The sequence below is a fragment of the Chaetodon auriga genome, chromosome 20 (genome assembly GCF_051107435.1).
Source record: "Chaetodon auriga isolate fChaAug3 chromosome 20, fChaAug3.hap1, whole genome shotgun sequence".
NCBI classification, from domain to species: domain Eukaryota; kingdom Metazoa; phylum Chordata; class Actinopteri; order Chaetodontiformes; family Chaetodontidae; genus Chaetodon; species Chaetodon auriga.
Window position 1 is genome coordinate 10,402,488 of NC_135093.1, and position 22,163 is coordinate 10,424,650.

General features: G+C 44.3%; 1 protein-coding gene across 3 annotated transcripts in view; it reads left to right on the plus strand.

The window, feature by feature from the left end:
• svild (supervillin d) overlaps positions 1-22,163 on the plus strand; it is a 41,752-nt gene that overhangs the window by 14,925 nt on the left and 4,664 nt on the right. For all 3 annotated transcript variants that reach the window (XM_076760034.1, XM_076760035.1, XM_076760036.1), the window contains exons 3-20: positions 2,431-2,465; positions 5,758-5,813; positions 8,651-8,748; positions 10,012-10,090; positions 11,225-11,742; positions 12,058-12,190; positions 17,419-17,566; positions 18,056-18,139; positions 18,402-18,488; positions 18,715-18,898; positions 18,991-19,163; positions 19,744-19,905; positions 20,059-20,195; positions 20,312-20,459; positions 20,600-20,745; positions 20,890-21,065; positions 21,336-21,471; positions 21,741-22,041. In XM_076760034.1, coding sequence (XP_076616149.1) covers positions 2,431-2,465; positions 5,758-5,813; positions 8,651-8,748; positions 10,012-10,090; positions 11,225-11,742; positions 12,058-12,190; positions 17,419-17,566; positions 18,056-18,139; positions 18,402-18,488; positions 18,715-18,898; positions 18,991-19,163; positions 19,744-19,905; positions 20,059-20,195; positions 20,312-20,459; positions 20,600-20,745; positions 20,890-21,065; positions 21,336-21,471; positions 21,741-22,041 — 2,801 coding nt within the window. The remainder of the gene's footprint in view (positions 1-2,430; positions 2,466-5,757; positions 5,814-8,650; positions 8,749-10,011; positions 10,091-11,224; positions 11,743-12,057; positions 12,191-17,418; positions 17,567-18,055; positions 18,140-18,401; positions 18,489-18,714; positions 18,899-18,990; positions 19,164-19,743; positions 19,906-20,058; positions 20,196-20,311; positions 20,460-20,599; positions 20,746-20,889; positions 21,066-21,335; positions 21,472-21,740; positions 22,042-22,163) is intronic.

Sequence of the window (22,163 nt, forward strand, 5' to 3'; positions counted from 1 at the left end):
AGCTGAACCGCAGTACAGACGTAAAGGCACTGTACAAAAACGTGATTCTTTATCTGAAACGTACTGTACATGCAGTCTGTAATCATGTGACATCATCATCATACAACAGCATGATGTACAAAAGTAAGATTATGGGAGTTGTGAAGTAATCTGTACACAACGTTGTTCAATCCAAGGCGCTTCCTCAACATGACTGTGAATAGTGCAATGTTGTATTTTGGGTCTGATAGTCATTGTTATTAAGCCTGTGGAGTAAACACCAGTAATTGTAGCCAACTGGATTGTGAACAGGACTGAATGGGATGTGGGGTAATTATTGTTTGCAATGCTAAACCATTGCAGAGATCCAATACCTGTCATGAAGACCCGAGCTTCCCAACAGTTAACACACAAATTAGAAACATTGCAGTGAAATCTTTTAACTATGCCACAGACATAATTACATCCCTTCTGTACTTGTATTTCATCCTGTCTCCCCGTTTCACTCTCTTAATGCTTTATGTGTGACACGATTTAATAGAGTAGGAAGTGTTTAACAACACTCCTGTCTTGATTTGAATGTGCGTTTAACTTTTCTCCTCAGCTTCTCCCATTACTCCGCCTGTATCGCTATCGCTCGTCTTGCCCTCCCTCTGCACTGCATTCCGCTCTTCTTCTATGATTAGTTTTTATGGCAGCGTAAGACCGACGCGTGCGGCCCCTCCCCGTCAGCCTGCAGTCAAAGTGCGGGTGGTTAATGAAGTGTCGCTGAGCGCTGTGGTTGCAGAGGAGGGTGTTAAAGCAGAGCGATTGGGGACTATGTGGCATCAGTCGTTGAGATCGCTATGGTCTGCAATAGACTTTCTATTAGCCGAATGCTGCAGACTGCAGTGCTTTTACCCATATGGCTGAAGTGAAGTGTATTATGTGACACTATAATCATTTTAAAGTTTGTGTGTATCAGATTGCTGTGTATGCTTTCATTATTTTTACACCTACATCAATTTGCGACCCTCCATCTCCGACTGCTTCATAATTCACACGCCATAAATACCTTGGCCTGGCATTTTTAGATTCCCCACTATTTCGCAAATCTGTGCTGGGGCGTGCCAGCCCAAAACTGTCAAAACTTTCTGTGGTAGCCAAACCCAAGTCCCAAATTACTCATAATAATATACTGCTGTTAAAATTACTTTTCGACAATGTTTTGGCACTCAAACGTGACACCAGTCCAGGGGAAAGTCAGACGATACTCAGTCAGATCCTGTATTTAATTATATTTTTGTTTTTGCCTTCATAATAAGGCCGCACAGTTCACACTGAAGGCATGAATGTAATCCATCCAAGGTGCTTGTCAGATGATCGAATAGCTTCAGAAACCCCTTTCCCCAGCACCTTCTGGAATTGAAGGGACTTCATCCCACCAGTTGAACTTGTCTCCAGCTCTTATTATACATTCTCTATTTTTGTAAACAACCACTTGTAACATAATGACTGTCTTAAATTGTGTGCCATTGGCCACATATACAAACAATATCGTGTCTCCCTGCTGGCCATTCAGATCTGCTCTGTGCAGCTCTTTGCTTCCTAAATCGCCCGTGTGATGGACTAGTTCATTTTAAGCATAAACTGGTCCTCAGCATGAGTGGACACTATGCCTGCGTATATTAATTACGTTATGCACTGCGTCACTGTGATAATGGATATGTGATAATGGAGTACTTTGCATAATATGACCTTTGGTTCAGCTGCATTTTTCACTGTCATGGTGAAGTGAAGCTACTTTCCACTGTTTGTTTATTTTGTGCACTCCACAGCTCACTGCTGCGTGCTTTCAGCTTTAATAGAGTACAGTGCTGTGCGCACAGATCAGAAATGGATCTGACTTTATTTAGCCAATACCGACCCTTTAAAAAAATAAATAAATACTTGATTGCATCCCGAACCTGCAGATCAGCTTGGGGTCATCTCCCCCTTTTCAGTAACCTCTGACCTCTCCCAGATGTCCACCACGATTCTCCATTGTGTTTAAAGCCGTCATCTCCCCTCCTCCTGTTACATCATCGCTGCTACCCCACAGGCAGCTGCTGTCCCCATCCATATTTAACGCCCATTACTTAGAGATGAATGGCCATCTTCAGATGCTACACCGGCATTGCTGTTATATCATTGCCAACATGGGACTGCAAGAGCAACATGAGTAAATGCTGTAGCATATCATACAAGGCACAGTAAGTGGCTTTCTGCAGCTGCTGTTGTCGGTTTGGTTTATATTGCATCCTTGTTTTTTTCTATTTGGCTTGAGCGTACATCTTTGGATTTTAGTTGTGTAAGTCATGTTGTCATTTTTCTGTCCAGTTGTCAAGCCTCGGCTGTAACAGACATGTATTTTCTGTCATCGCGTCAGTTTGTTAGAGAGTGACCTCATTTGTCTCTGTCTGTCCTCTCCAGGCTGCTGGAAGCTGATGCCACAGAGGAGCTGAAGGGTAAGACGAGCTCTCCACTTTCACTGCACTCGCATCTTCTGTTGTTTCACAGACTGCTTTATCCCTGAACCCATTCAGGTTCTCACTATTACTCAGTGTTAAAGGAATACTGAGCTCATTGCTGATGTCAGATCACCTACCTGGTTTATAGATGCTGGCTGTTTAATACTCTGCCACCGAGGAGGAGTGAAAGAAAACAGATCTACTGATCTCTGTTTTGTTGGCTGTAGAATTTAAAGTGAATGTTTTGCCTCAGGCGATAGTTTCCTTTTTCCAAAAAATAAGGGAGATAATCTTTGGCAAGGTCTGCAGACTTTTTGTTCAAAGAGCGTGACTTGGTGGGTGTGCGCATACACTTTTGTGTTTCTGTGCAAAGGTTTGATCATATGCAATTACACTGGAAGCTTGTTTCAGCCAGCTCGCAGTATGAACTAATTTTGGAGCCTGCTGCTATAGAGAGAAGAAAATGGCCAAGTGTACACATGGGCTGCTGGCTGCTTTTCTGACTCGCATTGGGCCACCTGAGCCCACAGAGTCTGTCTGTCAGTCTGCCTGTCTGTCTGCCGCCCGCCTGTCTGTCTGCGTTACTGGCCTCCTGCCTTTTCACCCATTGTTTTGGCCTGCTTTTCTGTATGTGTTTTGCTTTTTGATTTGGCTGTCTTGCTTCGTTCTTGCTTACTTGCCAGGCAATGATGTGTGTGTGTGTGTGTGTGTGTGTGTGTGTGTGTGTGTGTGTGTGTGCGCGTGCGTGTGTGTGCATGTGGTTATGTGCATATGTGTGAGTAAGTGTGTGTATTTGTGCAAAAGAGAAAAAAAGATAGTGACAGAGCGGCGATATGAAGGTCCCTGGAGCAGAACAGCAGGGTTATTACAGTATTTCAGGACATCTGAAGCAGTGCTGTGTATCATGTCTTATTTGCTCAACATTGTAAACAGATATTTCTTTACCTTTTTGGAGGTCTGCTAGATCTTTTTCTGATCATTGATCTGATCAATGCTGCATTTGAGCCTAGAATTTCTCCAGTGCAAAAGAGACAGTAGTAAATGATAGCTGCTGTATCCATGTGCACATAAATCACAGGTTTCATCCAAACTGATAAGTGTAGTCGAGTGAGGTGCGTACTCACCTGTTGCCTTGGGTAGAGCTTTTTATCGTTGCTGCAGTCTAGTTTCGAGCTTCTTTGATCTGTACTGAGAAATGTGTCATTTAAAACACAATGTGAAGATAGTCAGGAACAATCTGTGGCCGCTAATCATCTGCTCACCGCTGCGTGCTGCCACATATTAGCACCTAATGGCCATTCTGCCCTATTAGCACTAACAGGACATTGAATAACTATATTTGTTCCCTAACTGAATATTCTCCAGATGTTTTAACTGTTTAATTTTGAAACCCAGTCACTTCCCCCTGTCCACATGTCCTTTGGAAGACCCTGAACCCCACATTGCTCCCAATGAATGAATGAGCCGTAAAATCCTTGTAAAGCGCTTTGGATAAAAGCGCTATATAAATGTAGCCATTAACCATGCATTGATTGATTATCTGTCGAACATGGAAGGCAGATTAACTGATTAGAGAAAATAAAGGGCCAGTGTGTTTCTCTGGTTGGAAGACAAGAGTAACGCTTGTCTGAAAAGACCCAAAGATGCAGGCCGAGGAGGAACAAAGGACCGTCAATGTATGTGCGTGTGTGAAAGCAAGAGCGTGTTAGAGCATTGGCAGCGCATTCACATGGCTGATGCCGCTTCCTGTCCAAGCTGGCAGAGGATTCAGTGCTCTGAGCCAGAACGCCTCTCACAGTCACATCAAGGGATTCCCCGACCCTTCAGCTATCCCACATGCCAGCAAGACAGACACACAAACATTATGCCGATTTAAAGAACTCTGTTGGCTAATGTTCATGTAATGCAGACTCTATTGGCTATTACGAGGTCAAAGGCCCATCCAATAAGCTCTCAGCAGCTATAACTGGTGCATAAGATGGATGAAAACACTTGAGGAAAAGTCCGTAAACTTAAGTGGAGGTTTTTCCATCTCTTGAGCTTTTTTTTTTTTTTTCCTGGCTTGGACTCTGGATGGATGATGATGTAAAAAAGGTTGGACTGGAGTCAAAACTGAAAGAGTGCAGTCTGAGTGGAGTCACCAGTCTGCAATGCATAACGTTTCATCACCTGAACTAAATCATGCTAAGTTCTGGACCACAGGGGAGCTTGGAAACATAAATCAAAACTGGAGTATTATGGCCTCAGCAGAGCATTTTTGTTTCCATTGTAAAAGGGGAGTTTGACAGAGATCTGTTTGTTCCTTTGTTTTCATAGGAGGGGGAACAGCTCTGGCTTGAAATGTCACATTGTCAAGGCAATAAAAACAGATTTAGAGTGGGAGAATGGGTTAGAGTGTGCTGACTTAAGAAATTTGTGTTGTTTTGGAATAATACCATTAAATTTAATGCCTTCCTTTTGTTCGGATTAGAAGATTAAATTCTCAGGGCTGTTTCTGATTACACAACTCTCATGAGAAATACTCTCTCTCGCATGTACAAGATGCACACACACACACACACACACACACACACAGTAATGGTATTCCTTTGTTTAAAAAATCCATTATCCTACCATTAACTCTGAATCCATTGGAACCCATTGACTTTTCAGACCAGTGAGAGAAATATCTCTTCATTCACTTCCTTTTCTGATCCAAGCTCACCTGAGAAGCACCGGTGAAGCCAATAAGATTATATCCTGTCAGTTTCCATGTCTACATTTTTCAGGCTGTTATCCCCAGCGAGGAACACTTCCACATTATCTGGAAAGAATCTGGTGTGTGTGTGTGTGTGTGTGTGTGTGTGTGCGTGCGCGTGTGTGTGCGTGTACACAGCTCATTGCCTCTTTGAGTCCATCGTATCTGGACTGACGGAGAGACTGGTGTGTGTTAGAGTTTGTGTGAATATGTTTTTTCAGGCGTGCATTGATTTACCTGTTAAGTGTTGGTGCAAGTGTCTGCGCTCAGTTCTGTCTTTGCTTGCAATCGTGCTCTCTATTTACAAAAACCTTAAGTGCGGTTGACCGTGTGTGACCTCAACGCGACCATCAACAGTGCATTATGTTGTGGATGCCTCTGTGGATACACACACCATCCATCTTAAACCCTCATTGTAAGATGACACCCTGACTGATCATATGATTCTGTACTGGCTCGGAACACTGTTACAGGAAGTCTTCTCACTGTTTTGTGTGTGTGTGTGTGTGTGTGTGTGTGTGTGTGTGTGTGTGTGTGTGTTCTCTTTTCAAGTTGATGAGAAGCCGGCGGAATCAGCCAAGGGGACTTCTAAGATGTCTCTTTTTAAGGTATGAAATTTTAGGTTTGTCTTATAACGCTCCTTGTTTTGTAGAGTATCATTGATTGTGTGTGCGTGTGTGTGCGTGTGTGCATGGAATATCTGAACCTTGATTAAGGCGTTAATGAGTTAATGAGTAAGCTAAATTCTACCGAACATGTAACGTCTGTGGACGTGTCTGATGGAGCAGATCGCTGCCATTCTAGACAATGTGTGCAGTCCCACCAGGGACGTTCCATATGTGTTTCCACTTGTATGCACCGAGTCTGTTTTTGATGGACAACGCATCAATCTGCAGAGAGCAGATTGAGTCAGGCACAGGAGCGGCGTAAAGAATCCGCTAAATTTTCAAAACATAACACACTGCACAGACTCGTGATCGTACATCGACACTGAACAGGATTAAAACAGACAAAAAAAAAGAAATCCTTTACTACGAAGCCAGCGTAGAGGCACAAATATCAAGGGAAAATGACCAAATCAGCAAAATCTGGCAGGCAAAATACTCCGCTTCTGAAATGCGCCCGGAGGAGTTCGCAGCTGTGTGGAGGACAGAACAAAAGCGTGTCACAGACGCGACGTCAGAGACAGGCCTGGTGGAATCTCAGCCGTAGTTTTGTCTCTCTGCCTTCAGTGGACAAGCTGATTCAGGGCATGCTTGGATGTATAGCTTGGTGCAGGGGCTGGAGACTGTTCGCCGCAACTAAAAGAGGAGAAATTCGACTCAAAGTAATTCCAGTTTCCTTTCCGCAACAGCGCACTAAACCAAATCCAAGCTTCAAAACAACAATCTAAAAACATATGAGCGATATCACAGCTGCTGTATCTATATTTTCTGCTGTCTACGGTTAATTCTTCTCATTTCCCTCGCTGATGTACTCCCAGCCCTTTCCAGTGCAGCTGGTGTACGCTTCAACCCTCCCAGGAAGTTTGCTCCATTAATTACAAATTGAGCTGTTCCATACAGCGCTGAGCCGTCCTGCACCTGGATGCACGCTTGTCCAAAGTCATGACTTCACACTTTACTGCAGGTCTTAAAGCAGCGGTGGGAAGACAAGTATAGAAAGGAATCAGGGACAAAAACTTGATTATGTCCCAGATTCTATGGTAGATATACACATATAGGCTTAAAAATGCAGAGATTATTGTGCTTTCCCAGGCTGCTTAGGTTTCAGAAGTGGTTAGGTTTCATAATATTGGATGTAAATAGCTGTTCTAACTTGGCCTTTACAGACCAGGAGCAGTGCCAAGGTTGGCCAAGTGAACCCAGATGGCAGCAAGTTTCCCCAACCAGAAACCTGCTGGGAAAACAAGCGGGACTATCTTACAATCATACTACTTTTGTTTTCTCTCTCCTCCCGCTCCCTCCTTCCTTTGTTCTGACCTAGATCTCTGTTATTTTAAGACCTCTCACTTGAAAGTCATCAGCAGTGACAGATAACCCTTCGCTGTCTTCACTTTTCCCTTATCGCTTGTTACTCCTTCACCGTCCCTGTTGAAAGCCAGTGAGTCAGTGTCTCCAGCAGGAGAGACAGAATAGGAGTGAGGTTACAGTATGTCTGCTTTCCAGCGCGGATGGAGGCAATAAAATGAGTACATGAGACTTCTGGACAAAGATACACTTCATTTATATTTTGACTTTCCTGACTGAATTTCCTGAGCGCTTAAAAACGCGTTTTTTATTCATGCTGGGTGGAAAACAAGTTCCTTCTTTATAATCAGTGAGCATCAGTCAGTTTGTAAGAGGCCTCTAATTCTGTGAGCTTTGGTGTGTAATTTTGTGAGAGTAAAGCATCTGATTTCCGTAGTTCGGCTCGCAGCTGGAGATCCACTTATCCTCACCGGGTCACCCCAGGGCCTCGGTAAAGTGTTTACTGACAAGAAGTCCCACACAGCTGCACGACTCACGCTGTATACGCGTTTTAATAAGTCTGATCACTAGACCACGGAAGACGGAGTAAGAGAGATAACTGGGTCAGTTAAACAGCTACTATTGTGATAAGCTAACAACCCCACGCTGTCATCGTATCTACCCCTCAGGTCTGAGCGTTAAAAGTGACAGTGACGCATTTAAGCAATATTTATGGTCGCCCTCCCCTCAGAAATGTGCTTTGCATCTTATAACTTCACTTTGATGTTTGGGTTTCACTGTGCACTGTGATGTATGTGCAGAGTTGGACACTAAAAGGCTGTTTTCACATTCATCTGCCGAAGGAGGAAAGTTACCCTGTGCTCACATTAAATCTGAGTGCTTTGTACGAGCTTGATTTTGTGACATCAAGCCAGTATGCAACGTCCACAAGTGTGATGTGAAGCTCCCGATGCACATACGCTGAGGATGGATGTTTTAGGAAAGTAATACACTTTGACATATTCATTTTTAACCAGGCAAATGGAGTTTTTCGTGGGTAAACCATGTCAGACACAAATTGTTATTCAAGTATTTTTATGCTGTGTAAAATGTCTGAAGGGCATCTTAAACCTTTAAAGATAGTAAAAAAAATGAAAATAAAAACAAACCATAATGGCTCCCTTGAGGGCATTTTTACTTTAATGTGGAAAATACAGTACCAGCATTACTCATCTCTCTCTGTTTTAGTTTTTACTGTATGTGCTCAGGGTGGGTAGACACCACATTCAATCGCACACTGCAGTGCTGACCTCTCAACAACATCAGCTCTTGCAAGGGTTAAGCGTGTGGCTCAGGTGTGGGGTTGGAGTCTCATTCATTCATTCACTTCCCTTATCAAGATTTGTTTCTTTTCAGCTGATGTAGGTCTTCAGCAGAAGGACTTTCAAACGTAATCCTAAGGTCTAGACTACATTCACCCTTATCTCTGTGTGTAGGACCTGGAGGGGGCGGAAGATGGAGGCAACCGCCGCCGTGCCGCTGACAGGGTAGAGTGTCAGCGAATGAGCAGCGATGAAGAGGAATCCTCGAGCAGGTAGGCAGATTGACAATCACAGCAGAGGTCACTTTGGAATGAGTCGGTCAGGGAAGCAGAATCGTTCTTTTACCGTTGAAGCTATGTGTTTGCCACAGCGTTGGCAGCACCGTTGGACCATTACGTGTGCTGCAAACACAAGCAGAACACATGTAGAACCCTGAAAGCAACTCACACACACAGAGACTGAGCGAAGCACAGGGGTAATTACAGAGCAATTCAGAGTCTGTCTAATGATGTAAACCACTGCAGAGATAAACCAGATAAACCTGCAGAACTTCTCTGATACCACGCTCTCTCACACACGCGCACGCATAAACGCACAAACCCTCGGGGCTGCGTGGTAGCCATGGTGACGCAAAGCAGACTGAAGTTAAGAGCTGCAACAGTGAGAGCCAGACTGTACTTAGCACTGTAACCACTGCAGTAAAAAGTCTGGCCTGAGAGAGTCGGAGTGTGTGTGTGGAGATAAGTTAAAGACCTGACTAAGATCATTCATGTCCTTTTTTGCCCACATGGAGTTGGGATTGTTCTCAGTATCCTCCCAAGTCAGAACTACATATGCAAGTGAACCTTGTCAGTTGACCTTTTAAGCAAAGCTCCATTACGCTTCATGCAATAAACTGAACTTAATAAAAAAAAAAAAAGTCAATTTAAAGAACTTACTATGAAAACAAAAACAAATGCATAAAAAAGCTCTTGCTCAGGGGCCTACTGAAAGTAAAAGCGAATGTGTCTGAGCGTCCCTGCTTCCAAAGCTTGAATCAGATGAGTTGATCATGAGATCGTGGACCTGCCAGAGTTCGCTGTGGTGTATTAGTGGAGTTAAGTGCCTTCATTGTTGTGCTGGCCGTTTGCCTAGATTGATCACAAAGCACCAAATCAGTGACTGTTTATTGATTCTGGCAGCTCCCTTTGTGTGAGTAGAAATCAAGGAAAACAAAAACCTCTTGTTCAGTTGTGTACAAAACGACGTTGATACAAGCTTTACTCAGATAAATGTGGTCGCAGCCAGTCCAGGTGCTTGTGTACTACTGTATTCTTAGTGTATTTGTTATTACAGTACAAATGCAACTGAGTGTATCTCTAACCACTAGTAATGCGTCCGTAACAGAAGGAAGATGTCATGGTGATTGGTCTTTTTCTTAGTTTGTGGTTTGAATTCACCTCACAGCTCTTTCCTTTCCTCTTTCCTTATTAAAAATCTTTTTTCCTCTTTCTCTCTATTTCCATCATCTTTGTCCTTTTTTGCTGATATTTCAGCATCCCCAAAACTGATAGCAGCAAGGTAATGGATGAGGAAGAGGCCACAGATGAATATGCTGCCGCTATGGAAGAAAAGGTCAGTGTTTTTCCAAATTTTACGCAGAAATTAATGTTTTCTAAAGATTTCACAGAACAAAGTGCCATGGAAAGAAATTCAATAGGCTCAGATATAAAAGGCATCTCATTGTGTGTGGAAAGATCGTATTTTTGACCACTGCTGTTGGAGTTCTGAGAAACGTTACCACAGCATGCGATCCAATTCCTAAACCCTTACTCACCTTAACTTTGGCTCTATTTACCTCTGGGTCTGGTTTAGTTTAGTTTTTTTTGTTCTTGAAGTTGACGTGTAGATTGTAATTCATGTCGCTGATGTACAGTTGTAATGCAAACACACACACACACACACACACACACACACACACGTGCTTCAGTTCATCTGGACAAAATGTGATGTAATGTGATTACGTCACCCACGATCTAAAACTGACCCTCACAAGTCATGAGGGTACGTACACGCACTCGATGCCACACGCATTATGCGCTGGTGTTTTTCATTTGAGGCGACCACCTGGTTAGTGTTGTACTTTAACACCCCGCTGGCCTCATGATCTGCTTCTCCCTTCATCTCCTCTTAAATCAACACTCCCCCAAGACCTCCGACCTGTCAGTAGGTCATTGTGTTACCTAAGCATTAATATATTGAACACACACTCAAAAGGGTGTGTTTATATGGGTTATTGCATGTTCATGTTTGCTCTGTGTTTAAAACAGTTAATACTTTATGGTAACACAGACTACAAAAGGCTTTTGGTCTTAACATTGCGACATGACTTAGCACAAACACAGGCGATGTCCCAAACAGGTCTTACAGATTTATTGACAGAGGATTAATCCCTCTCGGTCTTTATTGACAAACTGTTTGCTTCTCTTTGTTTCACCCAGTAACTCCTGGATTTTGACTTAATCTCTTTTTCTAATCAATCTGTTTCCACTTACTCAAGCCTTCATTTTTGCTTGTTTTTTAAGTTATCTCCACTCTAACCCCATCGCCCTGCTCATCTGACACAAACTAACAGCAGCAAGTCACTGAAAGCAGAAACAGAAGTGCAGTTTGGACAGTAGTATGTGTTTTTCTATGTGTTTGCATATTATAAAGTCTTTGTATCATTAAAAAAAAAACCCTTTCTCTCTCTTTCTGTTTCTATATCAGCCTTCCACTCTCCACTGCGATGAAGCTCTCCCCCTCAGCAAGAACAGAGACGCCTCTCCCCCTCCCTCTCCTCCCTGCCAGCTTGCCTCGCTGCAGCGCCAAGACTCGGGGCCTCGAGGCATCAAGGGAATCCTAAAGAAAAGCCGCTCCACCAGCGTGGAGTCAGACCACAGCGAGGGTTCGACGCCAGAGTGCGGGCCAGCCAGACAAAGCAGTGTCACCCTCAGCCACCCCGAGAGCGAGGAGGAGGTGGAGGAGGATGAGATGGAGGAAGACGTCTATGGGGAAAATGACAGAGAAGATGAGTCAGTAACTGACGATATCACAGATGGAGGGAGCTTCAGCATCGACAGACAGCAGATGGAGGAAAGCAGCGGCAGCAGCAGCAGGGGGAGCTTTGAGGAGATGCGGAGCCCCTCGCCTGACGAGAGCCTGGAGCAGACGTCCTCGGTGTCGGAGGATGTTGAAGACCTGGAGAGCAGTTTGGATGGAAGCCAGGGCTCCATACTCAAACAGAGGTCGTTAGATGTGCACAAACACTGCATGCATTATGACAAAGGACCAAGTATAGCACCCTCTTGTCTGTGCAAAGAAAAGGACATTCAAAAAATAGTTCCCCTTAAAAGGCAACACAATCAGTTAGACTCTCAAATATTGTTACAGTAGAGTGTGAAAATTTCTGTACTTTAGTTCTTACAGCTCAGACCTGTGAATAGTGAAAGTTTATCTGCTTTTGTAATCAGTTGAATGGAAAACGATGATAATGATATTAATGCTGCCTTGACGAATGTTTCTTTTTTTTTTCTTTTTTTTTTCTTTTTTTGCCTTCTCAGACTGGCAGAGTTCACCTCTGATAGCGAGAAGAAGGACAGATGGAAGAAGACCAAGCCAGCCGAGCTGATCCAGACGTCACTGGCTGATCGCTTCAGTCAGCTCCAGGATGCTGAAAATGCCTGGAGGAAAAAGGTAAGATCGTCCTTATTGGACAAACTCTTCCTTTGTGTTGTGAAGTTTAGCAGCTGCTTGTTTCCTTTGAATAATGTGTCTACAAGACCTCTTAAGAGTAAGAGCAAGTTTTCTTGGAGCGCATTGTTTTTTGGGGGGTGTGTGAAAGGGCAGTCATGAGCAAATCCTGCCATATGTCGAGGCTTCCTCTCAGCTTTGTGTGCAGGGAGAGAGAATTGGCCGTGGACACATTTCTTCCTCTGCTGAATCAGCTTATTTCCCGGAGTTGCTGCCAAGAGGGTGTGAGGTTAGGAGGGCTTGGGGGTGCAGCGCATTTGGGAGTGGTGATGCCAAAGCCAGAGATCCAGGGCTTAGCCAGCCTCCCAAAGAGAAAGAGAGACACGCCCCTTCCCTTTATGAAAATAAAACCCTACACCATGACCAAACACCTGCAAACCTTCCACGCTAATGCCTTGCTTCCTTTGCTGGTTTTTGTACTCGCCTCTCTTCTTCCTGAAAAAAACAGTTCATTCAATAAGCAAACATTTAACGTCTCACAAATAAGCATCTCGGTCTTTCAGAGTCACTCCGGCCGGCTTTTAAGAGACACGTGCTGAGATAACTGACATCGTTTGAAGCGATAATAGAGAGACTTGCAGGCTTCGACGTGCTCTTCTCCTGAACAAACAAGACCACCCTTGTTGAGTTTTTTAAGTGGAGAAACAACATTACACTCTGTAATAATCAGTTCAAGTAAAGAATGGTTCTACAGCAGTGGAAAACCCCTTTGTGTGCCACAAGGAATATCCCCAAAACAGTCAATTGGACACTAAGATTGAAGTGATGTCATGCTTATTTATACAACTCACCTCTTGGCTTAATGTCTGCCAAGATCAATGATCCTCTTGGGGGATTTCTGGTTTGGGCTCATTCTTCATCCAAGGATGACCTAACCCTAGAATAAATCCCACTCTTAGTCTGGAAAAAGCCACTTTATAAGTAAGTACAGGCAGCCAAAAATGTGAACAAATCCCCAGTCAACTAAATACTAAAAACTGATGTCATTTTAGATTTGTGTGGTCTGTCTTCATTATGATGAATCAACACAAAGCCCATAATAATTTAGTACAAAAACTGCATCCTCAACACTCGCATGCATGAAAGAAAGCCAGACTGATGTCCAAAATGTTTGCGGATTTCTTCCTTTAATTCTATCTGAGGTTGTTGAATTGGTCTGGAACCTGCTGTGCACTGCGGCTGCTACTGTACAGCTCAGGGAAACTAAGTCACATCAGAGATAATGCATGGTTTGCCTCAATTATTTGTATTGATGCCATGTCGGCATTAGCTATGGGGCATTAACTCGCATGTGATTATTCATGTTACATTTTCTCCCTCGAGGAAAAGCCATTGCCTTTACATGTTGAGGCAGGTCGTTTCATCTCCTCCACTGCCAAGCCAGAGCAGATGTTGTTGCTCTTCGGTTGATATGTGGGAGACCAGGGAATGTAACATGCATGGTACACACCATGGTCATCTTCAACCAGCTCCAGATGTTTCCTGTTAAGCCTGCTAAGCTGTTCTCTACACCACGGTTGTGTTGTAAAGCGAGGCCTTGTTGTAAATTCAGATTAAAGAGGGGTCTGCCCTGTTTTGATTAATGATTGTTAGTCATACGTTGCCTGTTTGCAGCAAGTCATTAGTGAATGATTAATTGTATGCAGATAAAAAAGTGACAGAAAACTGCTGCTTTGTCGATCCAAATTCAGTTTTAGTACATTCAATTAGACTTTTTTCTGCTAAAAACTATTCTGAAATCTACAGTTTGCCTTCAGATCCCTCCTAATGCCTGGGTTCGCATTACAGTGATGACTCATCGAACACTAGTCTGATCCAGTCCATTAAGACTAATAATTAGCTCTTGTGTCGATTCCCAGCAAATGTATTAGAGATAATCAACTAAAGATGAGTTGATTATCTGCAGTACTCTGTGAGTGTGTTGGCTCTTTAAACAGGCAATTTAAAAAGACAACTCACAGCATCGTTTGTGGAAAGTTAATGCATTGAAAGGAATCAAATGTTTGTGTTAAATCCTCTAACGGGGTGAGACTTTTCCACTTGATTCCAACTAAATCGTGAGACTAGCTTCATACCCTCATAAAGTGGAATGATTCATAGGATGCATTGCTTTCGGTTTATGGCGTTTGCCCTCTCTGCATGCACTGTTATAAACAGTCTATTTTCATTTTCCTTTCTCTCCCATCCTCCCAAACTTTAAATGACTTCAAATGTCTCTTCTGTAGTCTTCCGTGCGAGAACACGCTCACTCCAGCTGTTGCAGTCTAATGTTGCCCTGCTATGCTCTATCTCCTCCATACTCCTCTGATAACCTTCCTTTCCTCTTCTCCTCTTCTTCTATTCCTCCTCCGTTTACCCTCCAGTTTCCTCTGTCCTCACCTGCGGGCTATTCCCCTTTCTTTGACTTTGACACCTGCCTGTCAGCCTTTCCCAGTCCCTTCAGGTGAGTGTGTGTACATACGTGTGTGCTGTCGTTTCGTCGTTTTATTATTATTTCTCTATCTGTGCTCTGGACAGCCTCTCAAACTCTCCAGGCTTTACCGCAGAGAAATCAGAGCTGTCAACACACTTGCTGCGCTACATGGATGTGGTTCGCCGGCCCTTCATTGGTCGATATCTGTGTCAGTGGTTTGGCTGAGGCACTGCCTGCCCCGTACAGTAAGACAGGGCTGAGAAAAATAGTTTCCTGTGGGGGTTTGAGGCCCAGACCCTTTCCTTCCCTCCCCTCTCTCTGGGGTCCTGTGAGGCCAAGGTATTTCCCCTCTCTGATTGACTCCAGAGATGGGCTGCCTGCTGGAGGGGCCATGTCAGCATGTGAGAAGGCTTTAGGACTCTGTGAGATGACAGGTATTGTAGTTTGCATGCATGTACGAGCATTATTGTATCAAGACGCTGCAATGGAAGGTAGTGCACAAGCAATTGAGAGTGGTATGTTTGAGCGTTAAGAAACAGCATTTACGCCCGAAGCACAGACGTTTCTCACTCACGCTGCCTTCAGGAAATGTGACGGCAAGAGTTCACTTTGAAGTGCAGCCCTTGCGTGTCGTCTCTGTGCGTACGCCTGTGTAATTAAATGCTTTTCTTTGAGCTTTTCTCTCATGTCAGGCTGATATTTGACCACACAATGCAACATGTTAAAGTGTAAACTGAGTGAGGGAGAGAGGGCGCGTTCGGTTTGTTTGGCGGAAGATTGTTTGAGGGGCACTGGTGTTTTTCCATTTTGTCACTGCATGGTTTGTATATTGCAAACGTGTCACATTAACACAGAGGATTCCTCAGGCTTGTTATTTGAATCTTACTACATTTTTTGTCATAAGGCAGGCTACTTTCCAGCTCCTTCCCTGCCAGGCTATCAAAAATGATTGGTTAAGCAGGGATGGAGCGTCTTGCTCAGGGACAGTTCAACAGTAGATATACTGCTAGACACAAAAACTGTTTCTGGATTAAACTTTTGACCTTCCAGTCACGAGCCTCTGTCCAAGCAGCCATGGGCTTTGGCCTCAAAATGACATTTTTTGAAATAACTGGGAGCTGGAGGTAGCGCAATTGATTAATGGTTCAGTAAAATATACTGGATGGTAGCTGTAAGCATTGAATTAATCAGGCGCTCAAATAACAGATTAGCCTTTTTTTGTACTGTCACACTATCCGAGTGAGAGGCAGAGCACGCCATGTTCATCGCAGAACTCTATTCACAATATTACAGTCAAAAGAAAGGGCCCTACTCAGGTGTAAAAAAAAAACAAAACAAAATGATTATGTGGTTGTTCTGTTACTGTGCGCCTGAACAGTTAATCTTTAAACTGCGACGCGAAAGTACAACTTCAACAAAAGTGACTTTGCTCGCTCTAAGACAGCTATAGCCAAAAAATGTGGTCAGCTGTAGCTAATTCACGCTAATTCAGTGTGTCAGCTCTCGACATGCCAGTGTCTGCAAGTTCTCAAGTCAGCCGTAACCACTCACTGTATTTCTTTTGTGTTTCTTTTCATTCAGAAACACATTTGATTACGCTTGACACAAACAGATCTTTTGTAATGCTGCGTAGACAGACGTGGTGGTTCGTTTATAGAAAACAAAGTTTAAATGACACATCATTCTGCCTGCAGCGTGCTTTTACAGCTACATCAATTTATTGTCAAAATGCATCGACTGCTGATTTAGCACAAAAACTCCTCCTCTTCTAATACCGCACTGACATCAGCCCGGCTGCAGTTTCGGCCACAATATCTTCTCTGCTTTAAAGCTGCTGACATCTGTGAATGTTTAAGTTGACTCTTCAGAGCTTGCAGTAAAGATGATGCTATGAGTTACAGTGTGACAGTCAGCAGATCAACCGCAAAGAAAATTCCTCTCTGACTTTAACAAGCCGTTTGGTTTTGGGAACCCCAGTCATTTGTTTGTCATTTACGACCATCTCCTGCAGCACACGCTGCCCTGCCGTCGCCCTCCTATGGATTCATATCGGCACATGTGCACCCAAGTTTGTGATGTCCTTTTTTTCTCTCTTATCCTGTACAAGACCTTTTCTTCTTGCCGTTTATCTCCTTGGAATTTATTTTCTCCGTGTTCCTCCTCTGTTGTCAGGTAGTTTTGCTTATTCTTTATTTGACCTACTGTCGGAAGGAAGTCACCACTCATGGCACATTACACTCATTATTAGCGAAGGAATAAGGGGAGGCAGCCAGTAAAAACCCAGGCAGTGCCATAAAACGCTTCAAATATTTAGGAGTGGAATATCATTAATTACTGGAACAGCTCTTGAGGTCCAGTGGGACCAGTAAACCTCTGCTAATTCATTTTTAATGGTGGACTTCAGGTGCAAAAATGGCAGCAGGAGTAAATCATGGAGGGAAAGCTCTGCTGAACAGTGGGTGATGGATGGCCTCAGTTTATAAAATGATTTTGGTGTTTTAGGCCTCAAAATTCTTCATGTTTGGTGTTGTAAAAATAAAGTTGGAGTAATGCAGTGAAAACTTCTCGAAATAGTTGCCACCAGCGCCCAGAAATACTTAGAAAGCAATGGGATCTTCAGCAAATTAATTTCTGCCTGTGAAGCTGCTTCACTATCTTCCTCCAACATCAACAGTAATCTCTGCTGTCCTCCTGCAACCTTTCTGGCTGGTTCGTGGTCACTGTGTCCTCATAACTGTCTGAATAAATGTTCCAACAGAAGTCCAGTGTAGATGTGGGGGCCAAGATGTCGCTGGCAGAGAGGATGAAGGTCCTTAAAGACAAGGAGGAGCAGTGGAAGAGCAAAGGCAAAGGAGCAGCCAATGACTCTGTCCAGTTCACTGTGGCTGGACGCATGGCCAAGAGAGGTAAGACTGCACCGAGTTTATTCAGTGTGGCTTGACACAAGTCCTTATTTTTCTGCTGTGATAGGCCAAGCTAGTCTCTGTAAGTCTCTGCAGACTCTCTGACTTCTGCATACACTTCAAGTTTTTACACTTTGCTTTACATTAGTCCTTTTTTTTTTTCTTTGAATGCAAATGACAAGTGAAAATGGACAAACAATCATTGCAGCCCCTGTAACACCATATAAAGACATTTTGCTATGTCACATTTTATCCTCCATACACAGGCACAAGCACGTCAGATAGGATGTCTTCAGGGTAATTGCACACTGAATGTGGAAACCATGGAGATGGGATTTAAGAATGATCACATTTAGAGCTGCAGTTATCAGTCAATTAATCAATTCTCAGCAGATCGACAGAACAAATTTGATGCACTGATAGTTTCAGTCATTTTTTAAAATTCATTGTGAATGTTGTGCCAGTCCTAATCTTCCCCATTTGTTCATCCAGGTCTTGTTTCAGATACTGGAAAAGAAGAGTCGCCTCTTATCTCTCTCCGGAAGTGTAATGCCACGCCTGTGAAGCCCCACGAAGGTAGAAGAGGTTCCCCTTCAATTTATATTTAGTATATCAGTGTGTGAATCATCCAGTCAATCAGTAAAGTGATCAATCCAATTAGTCTGTTAGCACAGCAGATGTTGTGACTATTTAAAGTACACTCATACTTGAACTGGAGTCTTGTTGCCATGAGTGTCAACAAATGCTGCTAAGTCCAGACTATATTAATGCTAAAAATGTGGAATTTATTGACGTTAAGCCACAGTTAATCAAGCCTGTGTTTGTTTTGGCTGGACAGAAATCTCCAGTAGAACTGATGTCAAGGTGGAGGGAGATAAAAGGCTCGACAAGCTCGAGTCTTTCCTTGACAAGCTCCACAGTAAAGGTACCATCCACAGATTTGTTGTTATTTTCCACATGCATGTTATTAAGGGCCTGTTGTACATGTATGTGTACAAACTGTTAATTCCACATCTAAATCACCTTATCACAACTTTGTTTTCACCAAAAGCATAATTCAGAAAAAAAAGCATCAAAGCAGGAAACGAGTGCTTTGTAACACTTCCTGTTCCATCTTTCCTGTTTCCTGCCATGGTGATCACACGGGTCAGGTGTGACCAAAAGCAAGACGTCCACCATCGAGGTGACGGCGGAGATGGAGAAAGAGGTGATGACCCTTGATGACGAGGAGACGTTCGGCAGCTTCTACAAATCTGTGTCACCCTCGACGCTGCACGACTCCAGTGTGGTTTTAACGGAGGAGGACCTCAGCCAGATCCAGGCCGATACACCAAAGTTAATATAATGATCATAAGTCAATTTTTTTAACTGTAATTCTCAAGGCCTTGGATTAAAAATCAACTCTGTTGGTGTATCTGTGTCTTCAGGCTCACCTCAGCTGTGGCAGAACACAAGCGAGCCGTGCGACCAGCCAGAAGGAATCAGGGCTCCAGGAACCCTCTGCGGGCTCTGGCTGCCCGCAACGACATCCGCCAGGTCTACACTGAGCAGAGGCTGAATGTGGCCACGGTGGAGACCAAGAGGATCCAAGTGGAGAGGAGTAAGACAGCTCAAACTTACCCACTGTGGCGCTATTAAGGTTCTCCACAAGTTAAATCCATCTGGTTCTATGTTAAAAATCAGCTTTCTCGAGCAGAAATTTAGGTGGGGAAACTGCATTCCTCTAATCCCCAACCCTGATTACAGAGACCAGGTTTCTCGTTTACCTGATAATTAAAAAGCCAATTACTGCAAGAGTAACCAGGTGACTTCACTGTGTGCACAGTAAACACATTGCATCAACCGACAAGTCGAAGTCGCACACCAGTTAGCTGCACTCAAGAGTGGAGCTTTGGAGATACCTGATATTCCGTGTTTTCAGTTTTGAATCTGCTGCGTACATATTTTTTATTTTTAGTTCCCCTTTTAGATACACCTCAGAGACTAGTCCAACCTTAGTGACGTTTTCACAGGTTACACAAGAGGAGCGAGCAACCACAGCTATTAATCGACTGTCTGGCGTCGCTCACATGAAAAAAGAAATTAGAACACGTGTCCCGTATATTCTGATCTGTATTATAAATCAGTGTAACTGTGTTCATTTCTCACTTGTCACTGGCCTCATTTTCTCTCCCTCCAAGTGGCAAAACACTCCAAAACAAGCCTGGCCGATGTGGCCTTGGCGGGTCTTGCCAGCAAGGAGAACTTCCGCAAGATCAGCCTGCGAAGTGTGAAGTCGACGGATGTTGTGACCAATAACAGCGCGCTGCCCTTCAACAAGCTCATGCTCATCCGCATCAAAGGTCAGAAACACGAGAGAATGTGCTCTGTGTTTGTATTCTATACATCGCTGTTGAATACCGGTGTGATGTGTGTAAACATTTATAAGGAAAAGAACATTTAACGAGATGAGTGAAGATCAGTGATTTTAAGGCGACGAGCTGCTCTGTCTGTAGGTCGGAGGCACGTCCAGGTGCGCCTGATGGAGCCCACAGCCAGATCTCTGAACAGCGGCGACTGCTTCCTTCTCATCACACCAAAGCACTGCTTCCTGTGGAGCGGAGAGTTTGCCAACGTCATCGAGAAAGCTAAGGTCGTGACCCTCTCACAGAATGAAAAGCTTCACCAAAGCTTCCGAGCCAGTTTTGAATCTGGATGTGTACGCAGGATGATAAAACGTCCACTTAAACGTGTTTCTTGTGTGACCAGGCGTCGGAGATGGCGTCGTTTGTTCAGGCCAAGAGGGACCTCGGGTGTAAGGCCCCCCAGGTGACAGTGCTGGAGGAGGGCATCAACACTGACAGCAGATGGGCCAAAGAGTTCTGGAGCCTGCTGGGAGGACATACCCAATACAGAGGTTCATACACACGCTCATACACGCATGCTGTCACTGTGTATATGCTTTTTAATTGAACCTCAGCATTTGAAGGATTTGTCTGTCTAACCACGAAGCCGCCCTGGCACCCAGCTCACCCTGCTGTCTGTGTGTGTTTATAGGAGCAGGGGAGCCAGAGGAGGATGAGCTATATGAGAGTGGTGTGTTAGACTCTAACGGTGTGTACAGACTCGAGGGAGACAAACTGGTGCCTCATGAAGATGCCTGGGCCTCCATGCCGAGTGTCTCCTTGCTCAACTCTAAAGAGGTAACACCACAAGTAGAGGAATGACCTCATATGTCTGGGAAGTGTGGAAAGCAAATTGATCAGTTTTACACATGGAAAAGTGAGCACAGAAAGTCAAACATCCTCCATCTTTGTCTCCTCCTTCCCCCGAACACTACGCGCCAGGTCTTAGTGTTTGATTTTGGCAGCGAAGTGTACGTCTGGCATGGGAAAGACGTGCCCTTGGGTGACAGAAAGGTTGCTGTGAAACTTGGAAAACAGCTCTACAGCGGAAGCTATGATTACAGCAACTGCAGAGTCAACCCTTTAGACGCCTCCTGCACGAATAAGGATGTGCCTCTGTGAGTAATCCCACCACCGTTTATAGCAGTTAAGGTAATTGTAAAAGTACACTGTGGTGCATTTTTTGGTTTTGATATGAGGCGTTTTGAGCGCCTGCTTTGCACTTGATGAATGTGGTCATATGTGATATTAACGGGCAGAAAGGTTTGTTCGATTATTGGTTGTGTTATTGTAGCCCCTAGTGGTTTTATCTTGCCAGTACAGCTGCACAGAGGAGACATGTTTGTACGAGTTCCTCATGTGTGCGTGCATGTGTGTGTGGTTCCCAGTCAGGGGGAGGGTCGTCCCAGCTGGACTCTGTTCGGCCGGCTGTCGGAGCACAATGAGACGGCCCTGTTCAGAGAGAAGTTCCTGGACTGGGCTGAGAGGAAGAAGGAGGAAGCACTTCAAGCTGAGGAAGTCAAGGTAGAAGAGATTAGAGTAACGTGTAATTAGCAGCGAGTCTGTGATCAGTGACAGCTTTCAGAACTCTGTTGCTTGTTCGTCACTGTTTCGGGTTCATATTAGGCCAGATCCTGTTTGGATACGTTCATTCTTACTTGTTTTCTTTTGGCCTGTTGATGTATATTCATCTGTTTTAAAGGATGTGGAAAACACGCTGTTCTGCTGTAGCGACTCAATTCATGACTGCACTGACTGAAGCAACTAACTAAAAACATCCTTTGTCTCCGTAGAGCCCAGTCCAATCCACTGAACGCTCCCCGTTTGACCTGGACCTGCAGCCGTGTGACGCCAAGGCCCTTTTGGACAATGAGCCCGATCCGGTGAAGACCGTTCTGGAGGGGGTGAATGTCCAGCGGGGCCACGGCCTGGTGAGGGCGGATGACGGAAGACAGGCAGAGCTGGCGACAGTAGCTGTAGATGCCTGGCACATCAAAGAGCACGGTGAGGAGGAACTGCCCGAAGAGAGCGTGGGACAACTACACGAGAGCGACGCCTACATCATCCGGTGGACGTACTCTGTCACCACACTTGGTGAGTCATGTATTTGGCGCAGAGAATAAACAGTGGATGTGTGAAATGGGAGATTCTAATGTGAAGACCTGGAAGATGATAAATAGCAGAATTAATTAATATCTGTCTGACTGAAAGACGGC